Raw genomic sequence first — 19,109 nt, 5'->3', positions numbered from 1 at the left:
ATTCCACAAAATGCAACAAGTGTGTCATCAAAGTCTTCGTATGTTTTCTCTAAAATTATGCTGTTACGCTTGTATTCAGTCAGATTTTACATTTACAGCAATGTTTTGTTGTAAAACTGTTACTTACACATTGCCTTGGATTATGAGAAACCTTTCATTTTCATCAGTGTGCCAGCAAAATCCCTAGTGTGGAAACTACCGTGCCTACAATGACAGCTTGCAGTTGGTTTAGTTTATACCGTTTGGAGCGCTGGTGTAACTATGCCAGTGGGAAATTTCCCTTCTGAAAAGTACTTGGAGCCTCTATTGGCATAATTTTTTCACTACAGCTATAGCAGCAAATGTTCGGCAGCGTAGAAGAGCAGTCGCTGATCACCGAGAGAACCGTGCTGGCGGTGCCGGAGCCAGCACAGCCCTGTGCCCGGGAGGGGAGCTTGGCCTCCCTTTCCCCGGTTGGTTATGTAGTGCCGGGCTGCTGGCGAAGCTCTGCCCCTCCCGCTCAGACCTCCTGGAGGGACAGCAAACAGGCACGACCACCCGCATTTTGCTTCCAGCTCCCAACTTATGTAACACTGAGGAGTTGCAAGTCCATGTGTACTGCAACGAAGGTCTAAATGGGCATTAGTTCGGTGGCTGGAGACAACTCAGAAAGGAGAAAGCTACTTCCACGGGCCTTGCCAAAAAAATTCCACAGCTGGTGATGCTTCAACAATAAATCATTCAATGAAGTTCTGATAATAAGGTAGAAGACAGTAATGAGAGATGTCTGTGAGGTTAGAGTCAGTCTGCGAAAGAGAACTGTGGGCAAAGGCAGAACTTCAAGGGAGAAGGGTGCGAGTTCAATACTAATTCAAATTAATGTCAAAACAGTGAATATGAAACTTCCTTTTCTCTCCAGTACTATCACTACAGAGACTTTTTGTAGAGCAGAGATTATCGTATTTCTGGATAGTCTATTTTAGTTTCTGGGTTTGATTTTCAAATATGATATTGTTTTCTGTAGTAGCTTAAACAAATTTTGAGCCTTTAAAATCATCTGAGAGAAAAACCTTCAAGTGAATACTAAGCTGTTGTTGAAGGTATATCTATGATAAATTTTGTTTGAAGTTCATGTGGAGTGCATAAATGTCTAACATTAACATGACCATGAGTTATGAAGATGTTTTCTGACACAGAAAACATTCTGTCATTTGGTAAATGAACACCACAAACTCAGCTATATTGATTTATCTACATTGATCAGAACATTTAGAAATAATCTTCATTTACTATCCCAGGAGAGAGATCCATGATACAATATCAAATCTAATCACTCTTCAGAACCACAGAAGCAATTCTTCCTTCAGTAGAATCCCATTCCTCAATCTCTAAAGTTAATAACTACTTATAAGCTTGCCTCAGGATTGAAGCCTTTTAAAAAATGACAATATCATTGCAGGAAAAGAAAGATGACTGAGTGAAAGAACATTATGTTAAAAGACACAAGGCTTTATTAACATATTTTTAAATGGAATATAAAGTAAATACTTTTGATTGAATAATACCTACAGTCCATTCTTACAGAAAACAATTCTTCTAGAAAAACCTGAATGTCCACAAAGCACCAGTGACATGAAAAATACACACTAGTTTCTTTTATTCATGTAGATTTTCATTAGATTGTTGTCCAAATATTTTACAGAGGAAATAAGCAAAATATGCACCTGAAATATATTCAGAACATCTTCAGTGCAGTTCAGATGAGAGAAATATAATTTTTGGTTTAAATAAATGAGTTTCTTAAGTTATTGTCATCCTTGCTGAGAAATAGCTGAACAACAAAATGAGGGAGATTTTTTCAGGTGAGACACTCTGTCCCCTTTCTGAATGGTAACGGAAAATGCCTAGATGTTGATTTTGTACAGACACTTTTCTCCTTGAAACAAACAGGCACCAGGAGATTCTCAAATCCTGCTTTCTTCAGCTCATCATTCCAAAAAAATGCTTCCACTTATTTCTTTGGGAGTCCTATGTAATTTTGTCTACTCCAGAAGCTCTGCCTTTAATTCTTTTTTCTTTGCAAACACTTCAGTTACCCCTTGTGAAATATTCTCATAGCAGGTAACTTGGTCATCCATAAACGATGCCTCCCTTTTCTTTCTTTCTTTCCTTTTCTTTCATATCCTCCCTTTTCTTTCTTTCTTTTTTTTTTTCCATTAACTATTTCTCCTAGGTGTGTTTACTAAAAGAGAGTTAACTCTTAGGTATTCTTGCTAAGTGAGAGGATCATTAATTACCAGCTGCTTAAATAGCAAGTTTTGTTTGATGACTCCATTTAGAAAGATCCTCACTATTTTTTTCCCCCTATAAACAGCATTATTGTTATTCATTGTGCCATTCTACAGGATGTAAATATATAGTTTTATTCAGTCATTTAATCATCTTAATTACAAGGCTTACCATAGTGAAATTAAAAATAAATGGAAGATTTCACCCTTGGAATTAATACTTTCAGCTGAGCTTTTTAAGGCTTTTATTCAAAGCTTTCAGTATCTACTTAACAGAGAATGAAGATTCTTATTGTTGGAATTAGCACAGTGTTTATATGCTACATTCTGCAAGCATGGAAAGCAGACGCATGCTCCTTCCTGCCTCAAAGGGATGCAGCCACCTGGAAAAAAGCACTGCTTCATAATCTTTCAACATGACATCTCTACAGATGTTAAATTGTAACTCTTTTATCTCCTTCTAAAGGACAAATCTGATTTTACTCAGTTTGGAAACTGTGTTATAGGACGCATCTTTATGCCTCCCATTTAGTGTTATAAAACTGCTTTCATGAGAAATGCGTCACAGGAGACGATTAATGCCAGTGCTATTGAGATCACAGTATTTGTCATGCATCTTCTGAATGTCTCATAGTGCTTTGCTAAAATGGTGAGCTGCTAAAACAAAACTCTTTTTAAAATATCAAGATTCAAGAAGCTTTGACCAGTTCTCTTATTTCCTACATAGCTGTCCCTGTAATCATATTATTTGTAAAAAGACAGTCAAATAATGTGGGCTTTTTACCTGCTTTTTTACCTTTTTTATGCTTAAGTTTATTCGATTTCTATCTGTGTATTGGAAGTATACAGAAAAGCACTTTGCAAGTATATACAAACCAATCACTACTCACTACTCGGATTCTGCAAAACGAATCTGAAAGTTATGTTTGCATTAAAGCTGCAACTTTGGGCTTTAACTTGACTGCAAGCAGGAAACCAAATCCAGATGAAGGGCAGTAGTTCAGATTTTCTGGATCAAGACTGCATCACTAATACCTAAGGAAGATTATAGTAAATTCTAGATGGTAATCCCAGATATTAATAGGAGTATACACCTGAGAATACATGTCAGCCATTCATAATCTATTTAGTCTCTCAATATCCCTTCTATGTAGAAAAGTGTCATTTTATAGATGGGCTGATATGTAGAGAGTCTACCAGTTAAAGTAACATCAAAATAACCTTAGCTTGTTTTGAAATGGACAAGTCTGTCGTACCTTCTTCTAGAAGAAAATCCTTGGCTGAGAAATCTGGTTTGGTATACAGAGTTCTTTGCAGCCTGGAATTATCATCTTGAAGGAACAAGATTTAAGAAATGGCTCTAGTTCTCTAGTCAGATCTTCCCAGACTGGGCCTCAACTGCACGAATAATACATGGAAACAGCAGGGCAGACCCTCAAAGACCTCATTCGAGTACAGAGGTGTAGACTTCTCCAGCCAAATTAATTACGATAACAAGCTTCTTATATCTGGGCTATATTGCTTTCAGCATGCTTATTAACTTGTTTACAGATAGTTTAGGTATCTGCATGCAGGCTGCAACACATTCTGCTTTGAAGGCATTCGTATACCTTCTGGCTGTCTCTGCTTACTAAGCTGGCTTTTGCAAATGCAGTTCACAGGTGTCTAACTCTCTCTGTTCACAGGAGGGGCACATGCTTGTTTTAAGGATTTGGTCCCAGGATCCAGCCATGTAATAAAGCATTTTAGTGCTCAGCATTAGCGTTTCAGTCTTTAAGCGAGCCTAGCCATTACTGTTAAATCACAGGAGGCCTGCAGGAACTTAGACAGAGACCTCTGACCCTCCAGCTCACTCTGTAGACCCAACTGTGTACCACTCCATCATGTTAACTTTTCAGTACAGCTGAGGTTTCTTCCCGACCGTGGTTTGTGACATCAGTATAATTTTTACATATTAAGCAGTAAGGTAACATACAGTTCTTTTCTATGATTTTTTTTTTTTTACATATCTGTGGATGACTTTAATGTAGGAAGCTGTACAACACGCACCCTGCTTCTAGTAAAGTAGTGTGTAGCAGAAATATTTCACCTCTCCCTTGTGAACAACTGGTTCTTTTCAAAGCGCTGTCTGTTCACAGTATTCCCCAAAGGTCACCTGGACACATCACGCATCCATCTCCTTTAAGCTGAGCAGAACTTCTTCATCAGTCTGTACCTTTCATTATAAGTTTGTAGAGCTTGTATGAGTTTGTGACACTGATGGTGGCAAATATATCATTTCACCACCAGACATAACTATATTCTCCTCCTAATTACCAGGCTTCCTGTGAACGTAGGACTGTCAAACATCCTCATGCTTCTCCTTATTCTGGCAAAAGTAAGATTTAGAGGACCTCCTTATTATTTTCCATTAAGTTGCCTGTAGTGGGAAGATCTATATGAGAACATATGGGTCACACATCTTAACTCTTTTAACTCTGAAACTTTTGAAAAGTTCAAACTTTTGTTTCTCTTATAAATGCATGACATAAAATGTTCTTCTTCACCTATTGAAATTCACTTCTGGAGAGTAATGCTAAAATAAGATAAACGAACACTTAATGAACCATGTTGAAAATAATTGCTGACCACATCGCATAGACAAATGTCTTTAATAAACTTTAATATGTCATATAAACAAGAGAAGATGGTCTGTCCATTCTCTACATGCCCATAACAAATAAATTATCACAATGTAATATCACATTGTCATATTATCGCAACGTATCCCATTCAGGGATACCACATTCAGGTCTTGAATGAGTTGCCTATTTAGGAGTTGAATGAGTTGCCTATCATGAGTTGAAGGATACCTGCACTTTCCACTTTCCTCCTGGATTCCTTTCTTTTTTTTTTTTTTTTTTGAAATTTGAAAAAGAAAAGTTAGGAGACAGTTGCACAGTCCTTTACACTCTACATTCTTGCCTTAATTCTGTGTTAATGTCCATTCCATGGGGTCATCTGTTCTCCTCACCCACATTTTTTCCTAGAAGAATCACAGAGATGTTCTCTCTTGCATTCCCTATTTTATCACTTCTACTAGCTTTCTGAGACTGCTTTTGAAACTTTCCTATCTAATAATGCTAATTCCCAAGCGAGTTATCATTAAAGGAAAAGTCCATGGCCCCTGACATCGCTCAATATAGTAATCTGTATTCTTTATCTGTGCAACTGATTGATGACTATGCCTGTAGTTTTCATTATGGAATGAACAAACAACATTAGCTTCTCCTTTTTTTCTTCTATGGTCCTTTCATTACTCAATACATGACCAGTAATTTTGCTGCTGATTGTGTTTTTCCATCCAGTACAATAGTAACTGGAATGAAGGTAACTACAGCTGAACAGCAGAAGTTTTAAAGGCAATTGCTTGGCTTTATCAAAGAGAAAATGATTAAATAGATATAAGCATAATGTCATAAAATTCAGGCTAAAATTTCAATGATTACAGCCAAATCTGAACCACTGCGTAACCTTTTTCTTCTGACAAGAAAAGGTATTTTCCACAGCAGTAACAGTGGAACAGTGATTTTTATTTGGTCACAATGCCATCTTTTTAACAATATAATAATTAATACCACTCTTAATGCTGATAATTAGTCTGCCTATCTCCCCTGTTCTCATGCTATGTTCCAATATTGTTAAAATCATATCTGATGACTGTAGCCAGTTAATACAATTCCTGTTGTGATGATGCTATTATCCTACAGCAGAGAATCTGTCACTAGAAAATTTCACTTCATTTATTGGTTTACTGAAGTGTTATATTTAAAGTATTTTTTTCTTTCAATAATTAAGTTTTCCACTGCAGACTGGAGGGATGAAAATTCATGAATAAGCAGAGAGTGGAAAGAAGGCTATAGGTAATATGAGTAAGGGGTCTATCTCAGTTTGACCTTTTCTGCAGAACCACAGGATCCTTTAAGACCTTGGGTCAGTCACCTCAATTCTATTGCAAGATTAAAGGCTGTGAGAGCTGAGGTTCCTGCAGAGTAGTGGGGTCCCTGTTTCCAAGATCTGAACACCAAGGTCCCTACTTCTGAGATCTTTCCATCAGTGCTGGACAGCAGAGTGGTTTAAACCATCTCCATTTAGTATTGGTATTCAGGGGGACTTGCTAGTCAGCAGGACTCAGCTCTGCCTACTCTGTCCATATCAGATGAAAGAAATATGGGACCTCGATAGAGTGATAAACAGGCTCAGGTTCATCTATTTTAGAGAGCTCTGAAGCTTGGCTGAGTTCAACTCAACGATTGCTGAGTTCACTATAGAAAACTACCAGAAGCTGCATGCATCTATTTTTCATTTATCATAGTCAGAAAAAGGTCAGTGAGAAGCAAGAGACAGAAGTTAGACATAAGCTTATGAAAAATTTAGATGTACCCCTATCTGCTCCTACTGGCTTCTCAGAAAGGGAGGTGGTGGCCTGTGTTTCTGCATGTACATGCGGTGTATTTATATTTGTACATGTTTCCTACTTTTCCACTTGATGTGAGGCAGCACATCAAGTAAAATCCCTGGCGAGGCTCATGAAACAACTGAAAGAGTTAGGGATTTTGCACATTTTGGTGTGAAAAAAATAACAAAGAGAAAAGAACAGTGAAACCAGAATAGCAAGAGATGAGTGGACAGTCCTTAAATTTCCTGCTTAGTCAGTGGAGTCAGGGAGGAACGCATCTGCAGATGAGAGTTGCTTAGTACCTCTGAATCGATCTGCTTTTCTCCTTTGTTTTCTGTGAGCCTGAATAGCTAAGGTAAATGTTCTGAATCATTCTCCCATGCCTGTTAAGCAGATATCAGAATAGCTGTGTTAGGGGTCAGAACATAACCCTATAACTAAAGAGCCATAGTTGCCAAACTTTAGAAGCTATATCAAAATTTTCAAAAGTGATCAGTTTTAAATGTCTGAAATTTCATGTGTCCAGCTTGAGAATTCTGAAAGAGACATATATTTTTTTCCAAATTTACAATTAGTCTCATTTAAGATATATCAGCTTCAGTCTTGTCAATAAGATATTTAGAAACTTAACTGGCATTGAATTTTGTAGAGAAGATGGAATTTAGCACAGATGTTGCAAACTACCATAGTTTCAATTCTGAAGAGCTTTATTCACTCTGGTAAGTGCAGGTTAGAAAGAAGGAGTACTACTCCATTTTGTAGCGAATAATAGCAATCAAATGATTAGCTCAAAACTACATAGAAAATTTCATGAGCCTAAAATTGCACTGATTTACAGTCCACATTTAATAAATTTACAAAATTAGGCTTCATATCTAAAATGAAAAGGGCTTTGAAAAACATAATTTGTATTATGAAAAATATACACATCCTGAGCACAAGAGGGAGTAGAATTGCTTGTGGTTTACATTCCTTTAATATTGACATGTCTTTTAGAACAAAAAAAATTCAGGGAGAGTTGGAAAAGTATCTTCTTTTTCCATGTGATATATATATATAAACTGTGACGCATTGGGTATCGCTTTGACTGTTATTGATAAGGGATTGAGGAGGAAAGATAATAAGCATGGGACACGGCCCTAGGCTGGAAGTAAGACAGCAGAAGGCTATATATTATCACTAAATAACAATTATGTGACAAGCAGAAGATAGATGAAATCAGTTCACTGGGTTTCCAGTAGCGCAGAACGATGTACGCAGGGACTCAAGTTTGTATTGTCTATATGTAAAAACGGATATGAGTTACAGTCTCTACACTGTTAAATTCTAAATGATTGATTGTTGATGGGGTTATTTGTAGTGATTTATTGGTACAACATGGCTGAAGAGTGTTATTGGTATTCCAAGGCAGTTTGCTAATGTGACATGTTTCTCCCTCTTCATCTGCACTTTCTTTTTTAATTGAGATTTTAAAAATCACCTGTCATTTTCATTCTTAATAAATAAAAAAAAATGTCTTTTGGGGACTACAAATTTGGTTTCATGTTGCTGTCTGAACCATATGTTCACATATTCCATTGTCTTCAGAAAGAAGTGATGGAAGACTCGTTCCTTGGTACATTTAAGCCTAGAAAATGTACCTAGCAGGAACAGACTACTAGACCTTGAGCATAAGGAACACAATGTGATTTACATTGTTTTTTATTTATTTATTTTTTTTAGCATTTGAAAATCAATTCAGGAAACAGAGGGAGGATGAGGGGGATAATTACCTATTTCAGCTGTTCATCTACAAAGCTTCATAAGAATTAGTTGATTATAAGAGTTTTTTGAGGAGGGAGGTGTTATTTGTTTGTTTTGGTGCTTCTTGTAGATGTAAAAAGAGCTGGTGAGAAGTGGAAATAAATGTTAAAAATTGGCAGAATTATATATTAGTGGAGATTTTTCTTTTATTGTAGTCTTATTCATGACTGCTAAGAAATCCTCTCCTTCCAACTTTTTCAGTTTTTCATATAAAAAAAAAAATAGTACTGCCCTTTCTCTGAGATCTTACAACAATAAATACAATAAATAGGGGCAGGAAGATCCATCAGTCATATAATGCCATGGCTGAGTAGGCATAAGCCATGGGGGAATTCACCAAATTCTGACCAGTAGATTCAGCTAGAAAGAGTCTTTAAGAATATTTTTAAAAAATAGCATCAAGAGAATATAGACCAGGGAGACAGTGAGATTTGCCTTAAGTGCAGTATGTACAGCCATGCAGAGATGACTCCATGAATCCTTGGATTTGCTGACAGAATTCCTATGAAAAAATACAAGTGTCAAGAGTACAAAAGGCTATCAGGAAAGATCCTATTTTTTAATATAAACCAGAACTGCAGTAGTCTTCCATTTTCAGTTCTGTAGCTAAAAGCCTGAAATTAAATCTTGTTAAATCATTGGGTTTTTTATTATTAATCCTTTCTGGCATTGGGAATCAAGATGAATGAGGGATTAAGTGACAATTTAAGTTGCTTTCTATCTTGGAAGTTCAAAAAAACAAATTGAAAGGTACATATACACCCCTGGAGAGACTGATACTTTGAGAACACGAGTATTTCCAGCCAAATTACAAAATTCTTTACACAATGCTTCTGTTCATAAATGCTGAGTTTAGCAATGCTAGAGATGCGGGGTTTTGGTTAAGGATACTCAAAAGGAAAAGATATAATGACATTCTCGCAAAGAACAGTTGACAAAAATATCCCACGGCTCTGGATGAACATTATCCTACCACGACTCCGTTCTCAGTGTTCTTGGATGTCCTAAATCAAACTAGGAAATACGTTTTACCTTTGAAATGCATTCATCCACTGAAATCTCTGCAACAGTTGTAAAATTAAACTCCCCTGTAATGCAGCAACCTGCCTGGGTGTAGGATGCTGGGGTTCACAGCAGGTAACGCAGTGGAGCAGGATTTTTCGTTGTGCTCACTCCTGCAGCAGACGTAAGTAAAACTAAGGGGACAGGAGTAACTATCACATCAATAATATTAAAATGGAAGAAAACTCAAGTATCAGAGCAGATTAAGGTTCTGATCAGAGAGAGAGAATTAAAGGGTTAAAGATAAGAAAAAGAAAGAAAAAATACTACTTTAAGTACTGTTGGACACTTTGCCAGAGAACAAAAATTGTTCTCTCACATAAATATTCTATAGCGATGTGTTTTGCTGAGCATGGAGCATTTTCTTCAGCATTTTGTAGCGTTACACTTTTCATATGAGGAAAATTATTGGTTAGTTAAGCATTAGTTATTGACATCACCACAGAAATTTGTATTATTAAAAAGTAATTTGTTCATTTGTATTATTAAAAAATAATCATCTTGTGTTACTGGGTATCCAACTCATACCCATCCAAAAAAGTTTCTAAGAATAATAGGCAATTCAAATCAATTTATCAGTGACTTGTCCAGGACATTTCTCACTGCCAGGTTTTATATCTCCTATAATCAATGATTTCAATGTACAACATATTATTTTCATATTGTTCCAAATTTTAATAATCAATTATTTTTAATAAAAAAATAGGTCTATGTATATTACATAAATTTTGCAGTCATCACTAAAATAAATATATATAGAGAGAGTTAATTGGTCCATATTTATTTTCTTCCAATGCTGTTCATTATATCTCCCTCTTTTATTTTGATATTAATCAAGTCACATATCAGTCATTCAATTATTTCATCTGAGACTGAAGGAGATGAACCCCTAATGAGATGGATCTTCCTGATTACCTTTCCTTAATGTTGGAATAAAATTAGTTCTTTTTCTTGTCTCTGGAAATAGGTGGTGCTCCAATAGTTCTATAAAATCAGTAATATTGAGTAAAAATCGCATAGCTGATTCTTAAATTCTGAACTCTGAAGTTCTCTGGTGATGCTTATTTAGGCTATTTAAATTCATTGCCATCTATTTTTTCTGCTATGGAAAATATTGCAACATTACACAGTGACATCTGTGTTATTTGTGGTATGAAAGGTAGAACATCAATTTATATCGGGTACTTCAGGATTTAAATTAATTAATATTGATTTTCATTCCTACCTAATAATAGATAAATATCAATAGTAAACCTGTCATTAGAATCCGTTTTTTGTATCTTGAAATGTTTTTAAAATTCTCTATTTGTATGTCATTAGCCTTGCTAATCAAAGGTCCCTCTTCCCAATATTTTGCTTCTCTGATCAGTTTCTTTCAGTCCTAACCAAAAATTTATTCATTTTGACCATCAGCTTTTTTTCATAAGCTTATATTATTTTCATTTGTCTACTTGCCTAAGACAACAGTATATATTGATAAAATAGCCTTATATTCTGTAATTAGAGCAGTCCAAACATTCCTTTGCATGAAAAGGTTACTGACAATTTGGTATCTCAAAAATTATTCCAAAATATATCAAGAATATGAAACTTCCTCTTTTTTTCTTTTTTGAAAGGTAGAGGAGAGCCCATCGTTAGGCCGACTTTGAGTTCTGGAAACTTGCTGTAACGTATTATTAAACATTCAATCTGTAAGCATAGGATGATAATAAGGTGATACGAAACAGACTGTATGGATTTGTCAAGAACAAATCATCTCTAACTTAAAATAATTTTTATCTTTGAAAGTGTGAATGGGATAGAGGAAAGAAAGATACATTTAGCATTTGTGAATTACTTCTAGGTGCAAGAGGCTACAATCATTGAAAAGCACAGAATGAGAATCCCAAAAGATCAGTAATTGGAGAACTTGATTGAAATTAGTAACATAAAATTCAATAAAATGCAAAGTACTACACTTACCAAAAAACAACATCCAGATGGAAAAAGAGGAATAAGTGATTAATTAGCAATTATATTATATTATAGAAATATTTTATACTATAATGCATCATTTACATAGTATCTATATAAGAGACGGTATAACTATATTATGTAAACTATAGAAAACTGAATACTTAGTTTTATTCTAGGGTTTACTAAGGGACATGTCATCTATAGGATATCTGAGATTATTATTCTAATTCTTAACAATGTTAACATCTAAAGAAGTATATCATGTCTAGCTTTAGGTCATAAATTATAAGATGCAGAAAAACAGGAGGAAAGATAACAATGAAACTGAGTAAAGGATTAGAAACTATGACTTCTAAGAAAAAGTGAAAGGAATTGGGTTAATATAGCTTCAAACACAAAAGACCAATGTAGACTAGGATGATAGTCTACTATTGCAAGTGTAAGTTTAACATCAGCAATAAAGTGTTTTATATGCTTCATGGTATAAGTTGATTAAGTAATAAACAGTTTTGTAGAAAAGGAAATGTAGACTAAAATTAAGTAAGGTTTTATAATTATTAACTGAGCAATGAAACAGGTTAATTTGGAATCTAAACTCAGGCGTCTAAATCACTAGACTTTCTTAAGGACTTGGCTGGCAATATCTGTTTGATCTTTCCTCTGGGCAAAGGTAGGGCTTGAATAAATTCATGAAGTCCTTTTGATTCCAATATTTTGATTATTTCTAGCACAGAATATTTTTTAAATGTGAAAGTCATACCAATAACAAAAAAGAGCATAACAAGCTGGTTACTTTTCCTAAAATCCATGCTTTTCTTGTATGCCACATAGCCACTTTAAAAACACACACACAAGAAAGAGATTTCATGGAGATATATAGATTTCAATGATTGGCTACATTTCATACATATCAAACATAGAAATGAGACTTCCTAAGCAGCGTGTGTTAGGATGACAATAACATATTTGTATCTTCCAAGTACAAAATCAATCCCTACAGTGCACTTAACTTTCCTACCATATTTTAGTTATTGGCTGTGTAAATGGTTATAACAAAGAAAATATTTGAAGATTTATCACAGTAATTAAATCTGAACAAAGACAAATATGTGATTGGTAGAATTCTGTTTCAGGTAAGTGAGCAGTAGATATGGAACCCCCAGAGCAGAAAAGAAGCAATTTCATTGCTAGTTGATAAATAGATAATATCTGTTTGCTCTATGTGGGTGCATTACAATGCAACAAATAAATTACCTTCATTAAATATTTTCTTGGAGGATTAATGAGCAGTGATAACAAGCTACAGCAGCACAAAGAAATGCACCAAAATTATTTATTTGTTTGTGGTGGGAGGATGGAGGTAAACCAGTTGTTATCATTCATCTTAGCTAAAAAGAAGTCTTCTCCGCCCCCTCACGCTGAATGTGGCGTGTACTCCATCACTAGAGACTGCAGCATATTGCATTCTTATATTCCGTGGCTAGTACACAGAATACCTGAATAGCAAGTCTGACAATGAGATTTAAAACTAGACTTAAGATAAAATACGATTTTGTATATTCAGCAAGGGAGATTCAGGCATATAGTTTTCCTGATGACTTATTTTGTTTAAACTGAATATTTCTGAATGGTAACATGCAAATTACAGGATTTATTGGGTGAACGTTTTGCTGCTTTTCTATAATAAAAAATGGAGAACAGAAATGAAGAACTTCTGCAGAACTGCTAAAACTCCCAGATCATTTCAGATTTTGGCTGTCATGAGGAATCAGTACTGTTTGTTCATCAGGTACTGCCATCTTGTGGAATTGGATTAATCAGAGAAACCCCTAAACAGAGAGTAAGAGAAATATATCTCCCCGACTGGATCCTGGAGGACATAGACTAGTATATCTCCCACCGTATCACAAAAAGAAGACACAAGATAGACTTATTTCTGGTGCAAATACTATAACTCAGCAAAAGTGCAGTTGTGAAATGTGTTTGTATGTTCTGCCCTTAAAGAATGACAGATGCATTATTTAACAACTGTTATGGACTGTACATTTAGGTTCTAGGTGGCCTCAAAGGAGTTTATATGGTGACTTTCTTGTTACAGCTGCACAAACCACCTGCAATACCACTTAGCTGACAGGACTAATGAAAAGACTATCCCAATTCTAAGCACTAAGAAAATCAAACAAGCAATTTCTCAGGAGAAAAGCCTTGAAGACAATCTGAAAAACATTCAGACTTTAACAAGCACGGAGTGAATGCTTGGTGATATCTGAATGTCTCCACTACAGCTGTTGTTACAGCATCTACGGGGTTATTTGTCTGTGACCCACAGTGGCAGTTAAGACTTTTGCATCACCAGTGTGGCATCTTCTGCATCAGAAAGACAAATCCAAATACACCGTAAAAATGCTGATGTGTCAGTATTCCAGCTTTATCCATTATGGGAAATATGTCAAATTGTGACAGTTCAGGAATTAGTGTTGTGAGGCAGAGAAAATAATCTACTAAAATCATTTAAGAAATAATAGTAAACAAAATTTCCCTCCATAAATTCATCTTGGCAGGAGATTGATGTGCACTTCTCACTAATTTATCATTGAATGACCCAGATTTTCACCCGCATAGCACACTAAAAGGTCCTTAATAAAACAGAGAAACAAGTTGAGCATTTGGAAGGCTTTCCTAAATGACCTTCAGAAAACAGACACAAAAGCTCTTGGGAGAGATTTTTCTGTAAACATGGCTGGTCATTCATAAAAAGAAATGCCAGCTTTGCTGACACTAAAATGATTTAAATCATTTTCACACCAAAACTTTGCGTATAATAGAACTTATATATTACATATAGAAGAAGACTCCTTCATCCCATGTCACAGGAGAATGCCAATTTACTACTGCCTCTATAATTCATAATTTTTCTGGCTTTTAAATCTTGTTTCTGAGTGTGTTGATGAATAATATCTACATAGAAGTTTGTTCTCTGCTGGCAGTCAACTATAATTTCCAGGAAGAGCTCTGCATCATCTTTGTGATTTTGGCATAGGTGTCAGAATAAAAATAAAATTGATGGCCATGAAAATATGAAATAAAATCTGTATATATTCTTTAAACATACTCTGAACTTCTATATATTGCAGTATTCACAGTTTTTTGCCTTCACCAAAACTTTTATTCCTATTTAAAGCAAGATGAGTATAGCATGAGAAACCATTTACTCAGTCATATTTAAGTTCTTCTCATTCCTAGAGTCATTACTTCCATATTTTACAATTGTAGGTGTAGTTTGGCTGTTTAAATTTTGGAAGCAAGGGCTTTTAGCTTCCAGATCTCTTCAGATTCAGTGCTATTTGCCTCTCAGTCTTGAGATGCAACTCTGGAACTTAGATTGATATTAAAAAGTTAATGCAATGACTGTTGTGTTCTCTGTTTAGTCTACTGACACTGTGTCTAAAATCTTTTTTATGCAAACCAATATACGAAAATATAAGCTTGAAGTTCATTAGCAGCTGTAAAGACCTGTGTACAAATAGGCCTAGAGAAAGCATCTTTCATCCAGTCTTAGAAATTTTGGTTTAAGTTTCAAAAAATTCAAAATATCACAATTTACCATTTTGTAAGAGGCAGAAAATATTTAAATGCAAGATTTCTGTCTTGTAGCTTGCACTTACTCCTATGCTGGACTTTATATTCACCATTATTCACTGTTGTTCTAGAATATTTTGATGTGCAGATACTGTAGAAAAATGTTAGACTTAAAAAATAGCAGTGTTTTAAAAAATGTTTCTCTCTGTATTAGCTATTCCTTTAGATTTCTTTGTGATCACTAGAGTATTCGCTTATGTATAGTATGTTCAAAAAGAAAAAAAAAGAAGATATTTTGTACCTGGACAACCTTCATGAGCTATCATGTGATTTAAGAACCCTAGATTTTAATTTTACTGGCATGCAAAATGGGAACAGTGAGAGTCTCAGAATATGAAACCAGCTAGTGTTTCATCCTCTACCAGGGCTGCAAATTTAGAAATTTGAGAGTTTTGTACAATGGATCAGTGTTAATATACCTATTTTCCCACTATTTCAGTGGTCCTCTCAACATACTTTTGTAAAATCACTTCTGCCAGATCATCCATCTATTTCTGTCAGCTAAAAACTGTTGGTTCCCCAGATCCCAAGCCAGCAGTGGTTGTTTCTGATGGTTCTGCAAAGCATACAGTGGAAATTTCACAGTTTCTGTGAGATCAGCATATTTCCACTAAAGCCCATGCATATTATATAGACATAACATTCAAAATTATATTTTAGAGTCTGCTGAATTCCTTAAACTGGTATAAAAGAAAAGGAACTTCATAAAGTACATAAGGGGCTTTTCACCTGCAAATAGAGAGTTCAGAATTCAGTTCAGTTCAGTTCAAACGAGCATTCAGGTGCCTCTCGAATCCTATCCAAAGTCTTTGGGTACACTTTGAAAATGTATTCTCAAAGTTTTATTTTTATAAATAAAAAGAAGTAATTCCTTCAATGTCAATGGGTTAACATTGCTCAGGAAGTAAGCTGCTAGCAGAAACACAGAGGCTGTAGGTATGCAAAAGTGAAAACATTTATTGTAGTTTAATAGTATAAATGGTTTGAGTTTTAGGTAAAGATTTGGCAGACACTATATTACTTTTTTATCACTACCCATTCATCCATCACTCTATTTTTTGAGAGCAAAATTATTTGGCAGGTGACAAAATGACAATATCCCTCTAGAGACAGCACCTGCTAAGACGAAGTATTTCATCTTCTCAAAGTCATAAAAATTTATTACCTGAAATCCATTCCTTAGCAGTAGTTCTAATTAATAAATTAATAATTAATTCGGTGTGTTTTGGGGTACTGATTGAATAAATTCTGTTCTACTTGAACTGTCAATGAACCCACAGTGATGACTGCTTTATATTTGGATTGAACTACTTTTAAGCTAAAGCAATTAGTGAGGCTGATTACTTTTCATTTAAATTGGTAACAGGTGTCTTAATTAAAATCTATGCATTTTACTTGAACTTGTATGTTCATCGTCACTTTACATCATTTTATGCTGCCATGAATCATTTCTGCCAAATAAGATATTGTAGCAAAATGTGGCAATGAAATATTCAGTGAGAAAATTTCTAATTAGTATTTTGCCTGAAACATAACTGGAGAAAGGAAATTTTGAATATTCAGAGTGCTTTTTGTGAGCCCAAATACCTTAGGGTCCTGTGTAACCACTCAGAATTACAATTAAATATGAAAAAGGGGTTTAAGCAAAAAGCTAATATGTGCAACTTAACTATCTGTTTGGAAAAGTCTTCTTATGCTGTCTGCTAAATGAGTTTAGTCCTTCAATAGCATTTTTTACTAAAATTATGTTTTTTATGTGAAAATTTTCATCTGACTTCAAAACTAGTTTGAGTTTGTTTAGAAATAATCCAAATCATCCTTTTTTCTCTAAACGGCTGTTTGTACTGTTGGTTCACATTGCTGAGAAATTGGTCAGCATGGTTTTCCATTCCTTTCTGACTACCCTATGTCAGGGAACAGTAAGAATAAAAACTGAAAGGACCAATTAATTGGAAAAACTTACACAGCATACCTGGCAGTGGCATATATTTAGTTAAGATTTTAATGTATTTCATACTTCTGGTACCATGAACAACGATACAAGACCCTCTCCTATCATTAGAAAAACAAGGTACACAGAAAATTTGAAAGTTTGAGGCATTTCCTCTCACTCCTTTGATCTTTTTCTTCTCCAGCTAACTTTCTGTCAAGAAGATACTTGTTAGGATAGTGAAATATGTAAATATATGAGAGAACCAGACTGATATAAGGGAGATTGCTGTCTTCATATTACTGCTGCAGCTGATAACAGTCACTCAACAAATAAGTGTCTAAAAACTTCCCATACCGGTGAAGCAGTCTGCATCTTGGAGCAGTAGCAGGGACTTTACATGACTGAACTAGCCTTAGCTCTTCCGATTTTAGAGCCAGTTCTTCCAAGACTATCACAGGGAAGATTGCAGAAGCTGCCTCATACTACTGTGCCAGTTTAAGTAGTAAAGAATATTTCTTTAAAGTGTGAAGTGCAAACGAAACAGTGGAAGATAAGAATCTTATTAATTTTACTGATACTGCTAATGTGGAGCCATCAATGCATCTAGATTTATAATAAATCATGATATAATCTCATACTGAATAATGGGAAATTATCTCTTTTTCTCAACCAATTATGAGTATAAAGGGAACAGTTTATACTTCTCAGGTGTACAGAATGATTCACAGGATAAAAATAAGAACTAAGACATTGGTTTCAATTACCATTTTTAAAGAAGCACTATGATTAGCCTTTGATCTCTCTGATTATGAGGTACAGCATTTGGTCCCTTTAGTTTAAGGAATTGTTCCTTGATCCTAGGGTTTTAATGTGCATGATAGGCAGGATTCTGAGATTCTTCAGTGAAGTATATATAGTGCAGCAATATAATTTGCAAGGTGGGCTGAACAACTCTCGAATCTGTTGATTTAAAAAAAGACAGATGTTTAGAATAAAACTGTTTATCCACACTCACAAAAAAGTCCTCGTTAGCTCTATAGGAAGCATCACAGTCAATGAAAAGGTGAACAAGTAGAGAAATTAGTGTTTTATATATTATTTTTGGCTTAACTCAAAGTATAAGAAAACGGAATTACATAACAGTTTGAATTGAATAATTTAAGTAATTTTTGGAACAAATTCTGTCCTCTGGGAAACATACAGGCTATACGCTATACCATCTTCAAAATCCCAAGGAAACAAAAAGTCCACTTCTTCAGTTCTAGGGTAAACAAACAAAAAGTTTTAAAAGATTTTAGCTTTTGATTTTTCTGGATTATTTAAATCAATTTACTGAAAATAGATTGAGTGTATCCATTAACAATACATAGCATTTTTTTCTGCAATTAATTTCTTTTATTTTTTCTGTTTTCTTTCAGAGATCATCTATAGTTGGGTATTTAATGAATTTCCATCTTTTGTGGCAGAAGATAGCAGACGTTTCATCTCTCAGGAGACTGGCAATCTCTACATCTCCAAAGTGCAAACATCTGATGTTGGCAGCTATATATGCTTGGTAAAAAACACAGTGACAAATGCCAGAGTTTTGAGTCCTCCTACACCTTTGACACTGAGAAATGATGGTAAGAAAGTCATTATTTTGAAGTACTAAATAGAGCAAGAAATGCCAAGTCAAAAATACTGGATGAAGTTTTACAGACATCAGCTAATTTAAGAGCCACGATTTTGTTGTTTTTAAATATATGCATGCGTTTACTGCAGCAATCAGTAATGGAAAAGTGTCCATGGAGACCATTTCTTTTAAAACACTTAACACTTGTGGGAATATTTAACCTTCAAAGTTTGAGGTGCAGTCTGCCATCTCCTGAAACATTTTGTTTAGAACAGTTACTCCTTTTTACTATTCTAGTGTATCAACTTTGCTATAGAGAGAAGCAAATCTGCTTTCTCAACAACATCTAACTCTTCAAGGGTCAGTTCTGTTGCCTAAGCACAGGTAGCTAGTGGCACA

At 35.0% G+C, this 19,109-nt stretch overlaps 1 protein-coding gene across 1 annotated transcript in view; it reads left to right on the top strand.

Moving 5' to 3' along the window:
• The window catches only part of CNTN5 (contactin 5), a 660,492-nt gene that overhangs the window by 462,988 nt on the left and 178,395 nt on the right, over nt 1-19,109 (top strand). The window contains exon 9 of the mRNA XM_062567302.1: nt 18,517-18,720. Coding sequence (XP_062423286.1) covers nt 18,517-18,720 — 204 coding nt within the window. The remainder of the gene's footprint in view (nt 1-18,516; nt 18,721-19,109) is intronic.

Source organism: Rhea pennata, chromosome 1 (genome assembly GCF_028389875.1).
Source record: "Rhea pennata isolate bPtePen1 chromosome 1, bPtePen1.pri, whole genome shotgun sequence".
NCBI classification, from domain to species: domain Eukaryota; kingdom Metazoa; phylum Chordata; class Aves; order Rheiformes; family Rheidae; genus Rhea; species Rhea pennata.
The sequence above is the reverse complement of the archived record's forward strand: the minus strand, read 5'-3'. Positions and strand labels throughout refer to the sequence as shown.